At 34.9% G+C, this 13,400-nt stretch overlaps 1 protein-coding gene across 1 annotated transcript; it reads left to right on the top strand.

The window, feature by feature from the left end:
• Positions 1–1,187: 1,187 nt before the first annotated feature.
• On the top strand, positions 1,188–4,251 carry LOC125593374. The gene is made up of 5 exons (XM_048769893.1): positions 1,188–1,551; positions 1,629–1,758; positions 1,842–2,138; positions 2,204–2,431; positions 2,521–4,251. Exons 1-5 carry the CDS (start codon positions 1,247–1,249, stop codon positions 2,782–2,784), a joined length of 1,224 nt encoding a protein of 407 aa, XP_048625850.1. The 5' UTR covers positions 1,188–1,246; the 3' UTR covers positions 2,785–4,251.
• The last annotated feature ends 9,149 nt before the right edge of the window (positions 4,252–13,400 follow it).

Here is a 13,400-nt window from a genome sequence, read left to right as displayed (position 1 = left end):
TTATCAACTTAGAGAGTTTCGGTTTTTTACAAATATGATTTTTTTTGCACTTGTATTAAATATCATATATAACATCAGACAACAAATCTACCCATTGTATTCTCACAGTTTTAAAACTTTGAACATGACATATATATATAATCATTCAATCAAAACCATATATAATAAATGAATCAAAACCGTTCGAACAACATCATACACTTTTAAGTTGGCTTGTGCCAGTTCTCAGAAGTTGTAGCACTCAAACAAATCTAGAACATTTTTTTAGAATGTTTTATGATTATATAACATAATATATTGGTTTTAGAAAGTTTTATAACAAATATAAATAATTTCGACACCCTGTGTAAACTCTAAAACTTAATCCGTCGGTATCTCGTCGGAATATTCCGACAAATTACCGACGGAATTAACTATACCGACGAAGAACAGACGGATAAGGTCGTCGATATTTAAAAAATTACACGGGTCAAGCTGTACCGCGCAAAATTTTGGTAAACCGCCAATATTAAAAAACCGACGGATTTCCGACGGGTAGATAAAATACCGACGGAAAAAACCCGTCGGTTATCCGTCGGTTCATTAAATGAATACATAAGAGAAAATCTCTTCTTTTTCCTCATTTCTTCCCCGTTTTCTCTCTCTCTCCGCCCAGCCCCTCCTCCTCCCTCGCGATTTCCGGCGATTCCCTCCTCCTCCCTCGCGATTTCCGACGTAATCCCCCAAATTCGACCTCCTCTTTCACCCAGTCATGTAAGATTTTCAATTCTTTTATCTTTCTCATGGGATTTCAATGGTTACAATGTTAGTTTTAGGGTTTATGTGATTTTGAGATTGATTAGGGATTTGGAAGTTAGTTTAGGGCCGGGATTGAAGTTTTTATTTACGATTTGTGTGATTGGAGTTATAGATTTTGGATTTCTTTAATTTGAATAAAGTTTTTTAAAATTTTTTTTTTAATTATATAAAAATCGTTTTTAATTATAAAACGTTTCATATTTTTATATTTTTTTCATTATATAATTTCGTTAAATTAATTTAAAAACACTTTTTAATTATTATAAAAAAAATTTAATTATAAAAAGTTTCTTTTTTTTTGAAACACAATTATAATACGTTTCTAAATAATAAAAAAAGCTTACTAATGTTTTTAAATAATAAAAAAGCTTACTACGTTTATAATAAAACGTTTTTTTTTTTTGAAACACAATTATAATACGTTTCTAAATAATAAAAAAGCTTACTAATGTTTTTTTTTCGTAGGGATGAACCACCTCCTCTTATAGTTAGACGTCGTTTTCGCCGGGGTACTTCTTCAGTCACTCAGAGTACGTCACCCGCTAGTAGCCCAGTTGCAGCTACCACTCCTCCAGCAGCCCCCACCCCTCCAGCAGCCCGCACCCCCCCTTCTGTAGCTTCCGGCCCTTCTCAAAGTTCAAGAGGAGGAGGATTGCCTACTACGATGACTGTTGCGGAGTTAGTTAGGCAACCTGGCCGAGAATCGCTTCAGCGCCTTGATCCAAATTATCTTATTGTCCCAAACACCACTTGGTAAGTATTTGTTTTAAAAGGTTCTTTCATTTTATATTCATCTTTTACATTTAATTGTGTTTGGTTTTATTTCGTAGGTTTGATTTGTCTGGCAATGGTATCACCAACAGCCTTCTTAGGATGGAGTACACGATGCTAAAGCGTGGTTATCCAACTTTCTATGACATGCCTGCAGAAGATCAAGAACTTTGGTTTCGGCAATTTGCGGTATATGTTCTCAATTTTTAATATTATAAATTTTTTTCCACCAATTGTAACTTTCTAAAAAAAAATTTATATTTATTTTGCAGCAAGAGTTCACTTGGGAATCAGGGATTACCGAACAAGTGAAAATTGTTTTCCGCCGCAAAGCAGCTTCGCACTACACCAAGCGGATCAATGAGTGGAAGCAAAAATTCGATGTTGGTGAGGTCCCGAAGCACATCAACCCAGACGTTTGGCGGGATTTGTGTGGTCATTGGACGAAAGATGAGACAAAGTCTTTGTCGACAATCAACTCGCAAAATCGGTGTAGCAGCCGTGGCGGGAAAGGGATGTTTGTCCACAACTTAGGGGCAACAAGTTTACAGACCCGAGCACTTCAGCTAGTAAGTTTCTAATCTGATTTTCTTATTCATTTTTAAATATGTGATACTAAATATATTGTTTTTAGATGAAGGAAAACGGTGGAGTTCCCGTAGATGATTTTACCCTGATGAAGAATGCCTATACCAACAAGAAGACTGGCGTGATTCAGGATGGACTTATTCAGGACGTAATCCAGGTCGTGGAAAATCGAAAAGAGGATCTCCTCGCGACTCAAGCTTCTATGTGTGAAGAAGGCGATTCTGCATCTTCCAACTCCTTAACCGTAGAGCAACTCAACAACCTTGTTCTCGAGGTACATTCTAATTTCTTTTTGCTATGTATGTGTGATATGTGTGTGTGCGTGAGTATGTGTGTGATATGTATTTGTTATTTCTCATTCAGGCTGTTCCAAGGAAAAAGGGCCGTTATGTTGGATTGGCTCGTTCGACCGGAGGGGCTTCTTCTTCTTCTTCAGCTCACTATCCACTGGTTCATGAGCTTATGGAGCAGATTAAGACCAAAGATACGGAGATTGAGTTCCTCAAGAATGACAATGCTGAAATCCGGGTTGAGCTGCAGCAAAACCGAACGACTATGGAGCAAAACAATGTTCTCACCCAGACCTTGTTGCAGAAGTTTAGGAGCCGATTCGGTGAAGACTTTTAGTTGTTTTTTTAATTTTCAAAAACTTTTTATTACTTTTCATAACTTTAATGTATAATAATGTTGAATTTATATATCTATAATGTTTTTAAATTCTAAATTATCAATTTTTTCCTAAAATTAAATAAAGAATTATAAAAATTGTTTTTTTTTTAATTAAAAAAGGAAAACCGACGGATGAAGTTTTCCGTCGGAATTTCTACATATTTCCGACGAATATGTTCCGTCGGTTTTTTTCTAAAAATTCCGACGACACATATCCGTCGGTTTTTTCAGAAAATTCCGACGAATTCTCTTCGTCGGTATTCTCTATAAATACCGACGAACATATTCCGTCGGAAATTTTAGAAAATTTCCGACGAAACATATCCGTCGGTTTTTTCAGAAAATTCCGACGAATTATCTTCGTCGGTATTCTCTATAAATACCGACGGATGTGTTTCGTCGGAAATTTTAGAAAAAACCGACGGAATATGTTCGTCGGTATTTACCGACGATATGTGTTCGTCGGTATTTTGCCGACGAATTGCCGACGAATATCAGTATACCGACGAGATGATACCGACGGACATATTTCGTCGGTATTCCATCGGTATGCTACTTTCCCGACGAGATTATGACGGATTTGTCCATCGGTATCAAGCAGTTTTCTTGTAGTGTATGCCTAAACTAAAAAAAATTCAGTGGTGTATTTTATCCAAGGCGGTGAGTACGGCAACAGGATTAAAAACTAGAGGGTTAAATATGGATTCCATATGTCAGAGATGTGGTCTTAATGATGAAACACTTGTTTCATTGTCTGTTCACATGTCCAGAATCCATATGCATTTGGAGATTGTAAAAAACTACCTTTTTACCATTTTTTAACGGTTCCTGGAAGTTTGTAGGATTATATGGCATTACTTTTAAAGATACAAAACCAATCTTCACTTTCCATGTTCGATAATTTTTTTACCTTTTTGGTTATTATGGAGGATTTGCAAGTCGTGTAATATATTGTTGTTCCAGATAAAGAAAGTCCCTTTATAAACAACGGTTGATAAGGCGTTCATGGATGTGGATGAATGGTTAACATGGGTTTGTCCGGTACAAGGATTACTTAAATGTAATTAATTATGATGCAACTTTTGATCTCAGAACGAGAAGAGTTAATTCAAGATGGATAGTCGGAGATAGGTTTGGAACAACAATCAAGTGACGAGCAGGAGATGTTGATGTAGCTACAACAAGCTTGGAGGTGGAAGCCAAAGCTCTTTTAGTGGCTATGCAATTGTGGTCTGAAAGTCTCAAAAATAGGTTTTCCGAAGGAGATTCACAAATAATTATTGATACTTTTACGGGTTCACAAAGATATTACTATTTGTAATTTTCTGAATATTCGACATTGGTCTGCAAAATTAAGAGAAGTGTCATTCGCAGGTCAGGGAATAACGCTGCTCACATTTTAGCAAGGAAGGTCTTCCAAGTGGATTATTTTATTCTAGTTATTTTTATTTACCAGTATGGCTAACTCCAACTCTGTATTCAGATTTTATTTCATGAGGCTAATAAAATTTTAGTTTCGTCAATAATACTATATACTAGGATAAGACCTGCGCCTTGCGCAGGGTGAGTTTATTTATATATATATTATCGATAGTTTTTTTTATATATGTGATCATTTTATTTATATATATAAAATATTTTTTGTTGTTATTATACAATTTTTTTCCGATGGATCGGATCAACTTTTATTAAAAATAATAGAACAAAACAATAATTAATACATCATGGGTTGATCGGATTGGACATTAAACAAATTATAACATAAAAGCCTTATTTTTTTCATCGAACACATTCTTGAAAAAAGTGAACAGTATTGTTTTCACAGTTGAATTATTTTGACTTTTATCTTCCATATGGTTTTGAAAGCTTTCAAATCAACCATCGAATTGATACATGTCATTTTAATGTTTTTAGTCGTATACTTAAGGAAAACTTACATTTTTGTAATTTAAAGTCGTTTTAAAAAATTCAAAATATAACATCTAAGAAAAAATCTAACATATAAGAAAAATCTAACATATAAGGTGTCCTCATTTTTGTATTTTAAAGTCGTTTTAAAAAAAAATAACATATAAGGTTTCCTCATTTTTGTAATTTAAAGTCATTTTAAAAAATTCAAAATATTACATATAAGAAAAAATCTAATTTTTTATTATATGGTTAATGTGATTGTTTATTTTTTTAATAATATAAAATTAAACAAAATGAAGGAAGATGCAAAAATTGTTATCAAATCTATATTATTCATAATCATTAATTGCCATATATATGTAAATCATATTAGGTAATTTCGTAGTTTTATTTAGAGAACGAATACACACTTCTTATATTTTAGGTTAATATAATGTTCTCTAGTGGACATTAAACAAATTATGACATAAAAACCTTATTTTTTTCATCGAACACATTCTTGAAAAAAGTGAATAGTATTGTTTTCACAGTTGAATTATTTTGACTTTTAACTTACATATGGTTTTGAAAGCTTTCAAATCAACCATCGAAATGATACATGTCATTTTAATGTTTTTAGTCGTATACTTAAGGAAAACTTACATTTTTGTAATTTAAAGTTGTTTTAAAAAATTCAAAATATAACATATAAGAAAAAATCTAACATATAAGGTGTCCTCATTTTTGTATTTTAAAGTCGTTTTAAAAAAAAAATAACATATAAGGTTTTCTCATTTTTGTAATTTAAAGTCATTTTAAAAAATTCAAAATATAACATATAAGAAAAAATCTAATTTTTTATTATATGGTTAATGTGATTGTTTATTTTTTTAATAATATAAAATTAAACAAAAATGAAGAAGGATGCAAAAATTGTTATCAAATCTTTATTATTCATAATCATTAATTGTCATATATATGTAAATCATATTAGGTAATTCTGTAGCTTTTATTTAATGAAAGAATACACACTTCTTATATTTTAGGTTAATATAATGTTCTCTAGTGAACATTAAACAAAATATGACATAAAAACCTTATTTTTTCCAGCGAACACATTCTTGAACAAAGTGAACAGTATTGTTTTCACAGTTGAATTATTTTGACTTTTATCTTCCATATGGTTTTGAAAGCTTTCAAATCAACCATCGAATTGATACATGTCATTTTAATGTTTTTAGTCGTATACTTAAGGAAAACTTACATTTTTGTAATTTAAAGTCTTTTTAAAAAAATTCAAAATATAACATATAAGAAAATTCTAACATATAAGAAAAATATAACATATATGGTGTCCTCATTTTTGTATTTTAAAGTCGTTTAAAAAAAATATAACATATAAAGATTTCCTCATTTTTGTAATTTAAAGTCATTTTAAAAAATTCAAAATATAACATATAAGAAAAAATCTAATTTTTTTTATTATATGGTTAATGTGATTGTTTAAATTTTTTTAATAATATAAATTTAAACAAAAATGAAGAAGGATGCAAAAATTGTTATCAAATCTTTATTATTCATAATCATTAATTCCCGTATATATGTAAATCATATTAGGTAATTTCGTAGCTTTTATTTAAGGAAATAATACACACTTCATATATTTTAGGTTAATATAATGTTCTTTAGTGTTATATAATTATGGAATAATGTGACACCATTAGATTAAACTATACTTTATATTAGATGCTTTAGAATTCTTTGAAATGAAATTTAGAAGGCATTTAGAGTGCCACCTAGGATTTGGGGTTTTTTTTAATTAATACAAAATTAAGGTTCTAATTTTTCAAATGCTTCTCAATTAATATATAGGGGATTTTTCAGAAAACATGTTTTGTGTTGTAATTGGAAGGTTAAAGACTGAATATTTATGTGTTATTATTTCATAATATGAGGTTCCTTATATAAGGATTACAATAAGAGTTAAATATAAATAGTACAAATCCTAATCTTACTAGATTTAGGATAACTACTAAATACATAAATGGAAAGATTACATCTACTAGGAAAAGGAAAAAAATTTCATTTTCTCTAAGCTTGCGGCCGCCTCTCTCTCCTCTAGGACATGTGGTTGCTCTCTCTCCTCTCTCTAGGGTTTCGGTTATCTCTCTTGGTATGGGTTGGTTTATGGACCGGGCCGGTTATGGACATTCATTACTTGATTTATAACACTCCCCCTTGGATGCCATAACCATACAGGATTCCTAATACACTTCACATTGCCTCATTAAAACCTTATAAGAAAAACCCAGTGGGACAAAACCATGATGAAGGAAAAAGAGTACAACACGCACTACTCCCCCTGATGTGAACCTCAGTGGAAGTTCTTTAGTCTACGCATCTGATGCGTGAACTGTCCTGAACATGCAGGTGGGGAATTCGGCCAGTTTCATTACTAAGCCGTAACTAGACCTCTTCGACCTCTTAGGTCGTTTCTCATGTCCTTTGACATCGAGTGTCCCGGTAAAGCATGTGTGCTAAACAATGTGAACCACATTGTTCTCGGAGATCACTGTTGGTCGGACAAACTAAGTACTTATGGACAATATACTAAACATGGTTATCATGAACCTATGTCTCGGTGTATCTTCTATACACGGATGTATATCAATGGCTTTATATTTTTATCATACTATGGCTTATTGGCCAGAATATACTCATGGACCCATACATATGGTCATCGATCTTTCTTGCCTTAGGCAATACCATATATATATATCTATCTCGGACATTGCAGTCCTTTATGCATCTCTTGATGGCGTCCTATGACCTATCTTTCTATTGGACCATACCACGCACTTGTATATATCTATTAGGTCATGGATCTCGATTGTGCATTCTTATGGACTGCAACCTATTGGTATCCGATCGAGAGGGATAGATTTAAACGTCTTCTCTCGGCCTCACGACAATGTCACGTGAGAGTAACAATAGTAGCAAACTATTCTGCTATTCCGGATCCTTACTAAAGGATCTGATGTCGGATTGGTCAATCCGGAGATCATGCTATTGAGATAGTAAGCTGAGGCAATCACCTTTCTTTAGGCTGATCTTTCTTTTCTACTAGCCTGTACTATGATTTAGTCGGTTCATGCTAGGGTTACAGATTAATAGATAATCTGTATAAACCTCTCTTTAGGTTGGTTTAGTATAAACACAAGGGATTTCGAATTTCTTTATAAATTCTCATATGGACTGAATTTGATCGTTCTTATAGAACTCTCTTTCATAATATATGCACATGCTTTATGTTTCAGTCCATGAACAGCTTAGGAACAATGTTGTTCTTTCATCCAGTGATTCATATGCTGCTTACTACATCTTTTATATGTGAATCTAATTCTTTCATATGACCAGACCATTGTCAATTTCGAAATTTGTAGCAGCACCCACCACATAGGAGTTTATCTCCTTATAATATGTTCCATGGTCTCTGTGAGTATCCTTGTGTAACAAGCTATGATCGAATGATGTTAGTAGGAAACATGAACACCTTTAAACCTCGTGATCATGTATCATATCTCACGGTTTCTTTTCCCTCACAAGACCCATCTATTTCACTGGTTTATATCAGATGTCGTTTCTATGGCCAATACGCCTATCTCTTCTATAGATACTTTATACCCCACGTTTATCTTTTCTTTAATCTTTATGAGTACTCTTTCGTGGGCTCATGATCCTCGCTTATATCTTTAAACTCAAGTGCTATTCTCTTTATGTATTTCTATACAAATATCTGTAATGTGTGTGTCGACACTTATATATGTATGTGGTTCCATTATGTTCCAGATATGATCTAATAGATTTGAGATCTTATTATCCAGGACCTTTGTTACCTAGTAGCTTGGCGTCCCAAGCTACATGGTTTGGTACCTTAAATGTGTAGCTGTGCAACCTTTTATCAATGTCTAGTATGGTTTCCTTATAACCTCGGATTGTCATTCTATGCACCATTCTTTCTTTTTCGAGGTTCGTTATCTTATGGAACACTTGGTCTATCTTGTATAGACTCTATAGCAACTTGATTGTGTCACTTTCAAGGACATCAGATTTTGTTTGGTGCTAAGCTGGTTATGACTTAGTCATTCTGTTCTTTTCAGGTCAGTGTCTGGCATCTCGATTAGCTAGCCTTTTATAACCTTTTCTTTGGACGTCTACAGTTCTAATTAGAGGATCTTGTCAAGACCATGATGGTTTATACCATTCATTCTTATCATTCTTTCTTTGCTCTTTATACCAGCTTATAACTTTCTCTTCATAATGTTGGATAGCCGGATCCATTTGGTCATGCAATCCGTACCTGGCCACTATTTGATCACCCATGTTTTTGGCTCACGGTCTCTTTGAATTCGTGGAGAAAGTCATACTCTTATCCAACATATATTCCCAATCCTTTTCTGAGATTCCATCTTAGACGGCACACATATGTATGTGGTGGTTTATTCAAAATCTCTTAAGATGGTGTATGTCTGGTTTATACCCGTATTCAATCTGAGATGGAAATATCTATGCTCACTTATATGGCCTGATGTAGTTGAACTTTTTATACATGTAAATCCATAATGTCTCTAAGCTCTAGGATGGATGCCCGAACCTTTATAGGTAATGGACTGTGCGGCCAAGCCTGCACAACACGGCCAAGTCGTTTATATCATGGTTCCAGACCATGTTTCACGAATTTGTAGTGTGATCATGGATTTAGGGTTTTTTATCCTCTCTCCCCCTCATGAACATACTATAATTTCGTGGTGCTTAGGATAATAGAGTCTTAATGAGTTTCCCTTTGTGTACATGTTTCACAACGTGAGTTCTAATGGGAATAACTCTTTGTGCCTTTCAAATTTCAACATTTTCATCAGTTGTGGACCAAGATGGCTAATCCGGTCTTTGCCATATAGTGTATAAAATTTCGTGGGATATATATGAGTATAGTCACCACGGCTCTTGCCTCTTATTCATACTGATATGTAGCATAGTTTTGATCAGTAGAGTACACATGTATAGTCTTAACCACTTTCTTATAAGGTCTTAGGCGATTTTTCTTTCAAAATCTGAAGGAAATTGTTTCTTTTTATTTGCCCATTGTTTCTATTTAGAAACCATATTATCATAACACAATGGGTCACATATTATTGGGTGTATATAATGCCTTGGCCATAGTTTCTTACTAGGCTACTATACCCGTACTATAATGCCCTCAGGCAATTCTTTGTATCAATAAAATCATTCACATTATCAAACAAACTCAGGCAAGATATAATAGCAATGAAATCAAAGCAATTCATAAAACAATAAGACAAGATGTCGATTTTAGTCTTTGAGACAATTAGAAGTCTCAAAATCCAAGAGGTCGTCCCTTTCAAGGTCGGAATCATCATCATCATCATACTCGGTATCATGAACCATATGGGCTTCCGGGTTCTTGTTCTTAAGGCTCTCTTGATAGAGCTCACATAGATGTTTAGAGGTGATGTGTCGAGTTTTAACCCGATTATCTAACTGCAAGTGCACAGTAAAGTACGCAGTAGTAATGCGGGATCGAATCCACAGGGACCGATGATCACACGTAGAGTTGCAGACAAGTTAATAGCTACAGCGAACGAAGATATATTTTTGATTTTTTTTTATTTAATTTTCTTTAGTGTCACAAAACATAAACAAGCTGTAAAAAGATGATTTAAACGATTTGAAAACTATTTTAAAACAAACGTTGGGCATTGGGAATTCTCAGGGATTTCTTTTTAATCAAGATACAATTAATGGCAGACACAGGGATATATTAAGAACCGTCTGGAACTCAAACACGATATTAGAATTAACCTACTTCCGTAGCGCTAATTCTCTATGTTATAGAAATCTCCACACTAACTTCCGCTGAGTTTCAATTTCTAAACAAGCATTAAGAACAGGTTCAATATGTTCACAAAGCGCAATAACATCAACTTCCGAGGGTTAAGGACACTTTGCTCATCTAAAGTATTTTCGGAAGTTCAAACAATCACTTTCGGTGCATCAAACAATCTGATATCATGAACTAAGTGATCAATTCAGTTCAAGCAGTAAGAAATCCATTAGATGAAGAACCAAAACGTAATCCCTTAGTCTACACACGTTTTATGAATCAAAACATCAAGAAATCCCCTATGAGAACCCCTAAACCCAACTAGATGACTACTCACACATAACTAAGCAAGAACAACACGATTTTGATGAAGAAAACATGATAAGATTGTATTAAAACAGAGTAAAGGTTCAGAAGATCTTCTCCAAATGGTTTTGAGATGAACTCCTTTACAAATCTTCACAAATCACACAAAACAAGTTACAAAACTCTCAAATCTCTCTCAAGAACTTGTAAATCTCCTTCTTGGTCGTCTCTGGTCTTTTCTGAGTCCCAAAAGTCGAGAGTTCTTTCGTCCATTATTGAGGGGAGTGGGTAAAAAGGAGTGAAAAGCTCGCTGGTGCGTGTGGAGCCCGTAGAGCGTGGGATCGGTCGATCCACATGGACCGGATCGGTCGATCTAGTGCATGAAACCGTAGCGACAAGTTCTGGTCGCTACGCATGTCGCTACAATTCACGGCTTTTCTTCTTAGCTCTGGATCGGTCGATCCACAGACAATGGATCGGTCGATCTATGTCCTGTGCGATCAATACTTCTCATTCGGTCCATTGTTCGGTCCATCTTGCTTCTGAATAAATCCCGAATGCGTTCTTTTCTTGCAAGCTATCTAGTAACCTGCATATTACACTTAAGAACACCAAAACGCATCAAATAGACCAAAACATTAATTAAAACCGACCATTTAATTGCTCCAAAACGAGTTTAAAACCGTTAAAAACACGGAATATCAACTCCCCCAGACTTGAATCTTTACTTGTCCTCAAGTAAAGAGGATTAAAATTTGGGAGCTCACTAACCCTCAGTAGACCTTACCTTGTGATTTCGCTAACCACTTAAATCAGAGACTGTCAAGGCATTCATTCCAAATCCCCACCAAGACCGCGCAAACCTTTCCATATTTCAGACCTGCAAGTCTCAGTTTCAAGTAATCAACTCTTTACATTCATTAAAAAGGGCGTGACCTTTCCACCAAAGATATCTCCATCAGGTATAACGGGCTCGGTGTTTGGGAGGCTGTTTTAGTGTTTAATTAGGTGAGGCTCAAGTGTTTGTGGGTATCAGCGATAACAAAAAATGCAAAACATTATGCAAAATCGCTGGAGAAACCGAGTATATTGATAACCACGTTTTCGAACTGCTCAAGTCTCAAATGATCAAAACCCAACAAATCTCAAACTCTAACCCCAAATTTAAACAACGCATCATCTCTGGTACACAAAATAAAAATAAAATGTCTAAATCAAATCTACTGAATGAGATATAAACATGAACTCTTTTTTTTTTCTTTTTTTTTAGAATCGACCGATTACTTGCAAATGTTTTGTGGTAATCAATCTATTCATATCTGGATTTTTTTTTTTTTTTTCAGAACGAAAACTTATACAAACCGAAATCGAATATATACACTGCGATGCAATCACACACTTACAACACCCAATTTTTCTATTTACACCTCTAGACACACAGGTCCGTGTCTAACCACCTAAATGTTCCGATCCTACCTAAGCAGTCGGAAGAACCATGTCTACCCTAATCTCTCCATTGTTTTTGCACATGTATGCACATATGATCAGTTTGTAAGAATGCATGGAGATGAAATAAAAGGGTAAGGTGTAGGTGTGGTACCAAACTATTGATGAGTCTGGCCATTCAGGATTATTAAAGAGTGGTAAAATGTGGTAAAGAAAATCCTGAATGTGTATATGGTGTACCGTTTCCTGATGTTGATTCCTGGTCAAAAGAAATTAAATTCATTAATGGTCAAAAATAGTTGAGTCGATTACAATTCACCGAGACTTGATAAAAGATTTAAGGAGAGGTTGTTTGGTCAAGTGGTTCCTCGGGTTGTCTGCGCTAACAGTCCTGAAAAATGGCCAATATGAAATGTAATGCACAACACACAAGGAAATAGTCTAATAATCATCACTGGGTCTGATAAAAATACGTAGAGAGTTTTTAAAACACAAGAAAATCCGATAAACTAAGAAAATAAAAGAAATAATAGCAATATGGTACATAAGTAGCATCCTCCCCCAGACTTACTTCACACCGTCTCGGTGTGAAAATAATTCCAAGAGAGATTACCGATCAGGCGTTGCGGTCAGTGCGCCTCTTCGAGCGCCTCTCCAATGCTCCATCATCATCAGAGTCCTCCGCTGCCTCAGGTCCAGCAGCGGTGTCGTGAGCGCCTGAATCGTCATCGCTATCTCCAGAAACAGCTGGCTGTGATGCGCATCCCTTCTTAATGTTGCAGATTCCCTTCCACATCTTCAGCAGTATGGAGTTGTTGGTTTGATGGCTCTTGATGGACCAAGCGTTGATCTCAGCAGCGGATGCAGTAGCGGGAGGTGCTGGTGGCAGCATATACGGAGTGAAATCCGTGGGGAAAAGACTTTCCTCATCTTCAGGCTCCTCCTCTATATCATCATGTGGTGCCTGCTGGTGTGTCGATGATGATGCGACTCCTTTCTTCTTCAGTGTCGCGGGTCTGGCGCAGAGAAA

The sequence above is a fragment of the Brassica napus genome, chromosome C9 (genome assembly GCF_020379485.1).
Source record: "Brassica napus cultivar Da-Ae chromosome C9, Da-Ae, whole genome shotgun sequence".
Classification (NCBI taxonomy): Eukaryota; Viridiplantae; Streptophyta; class Magnoliopsida; order Brassicales; family Brassicaceae; genus Brassica; species Brassica napus.
The sequence above is the reverse complement of the archived record's forward strand: the minus strand, read 5'-3'. Positions and strand labels throughout refer to the sequence as shown.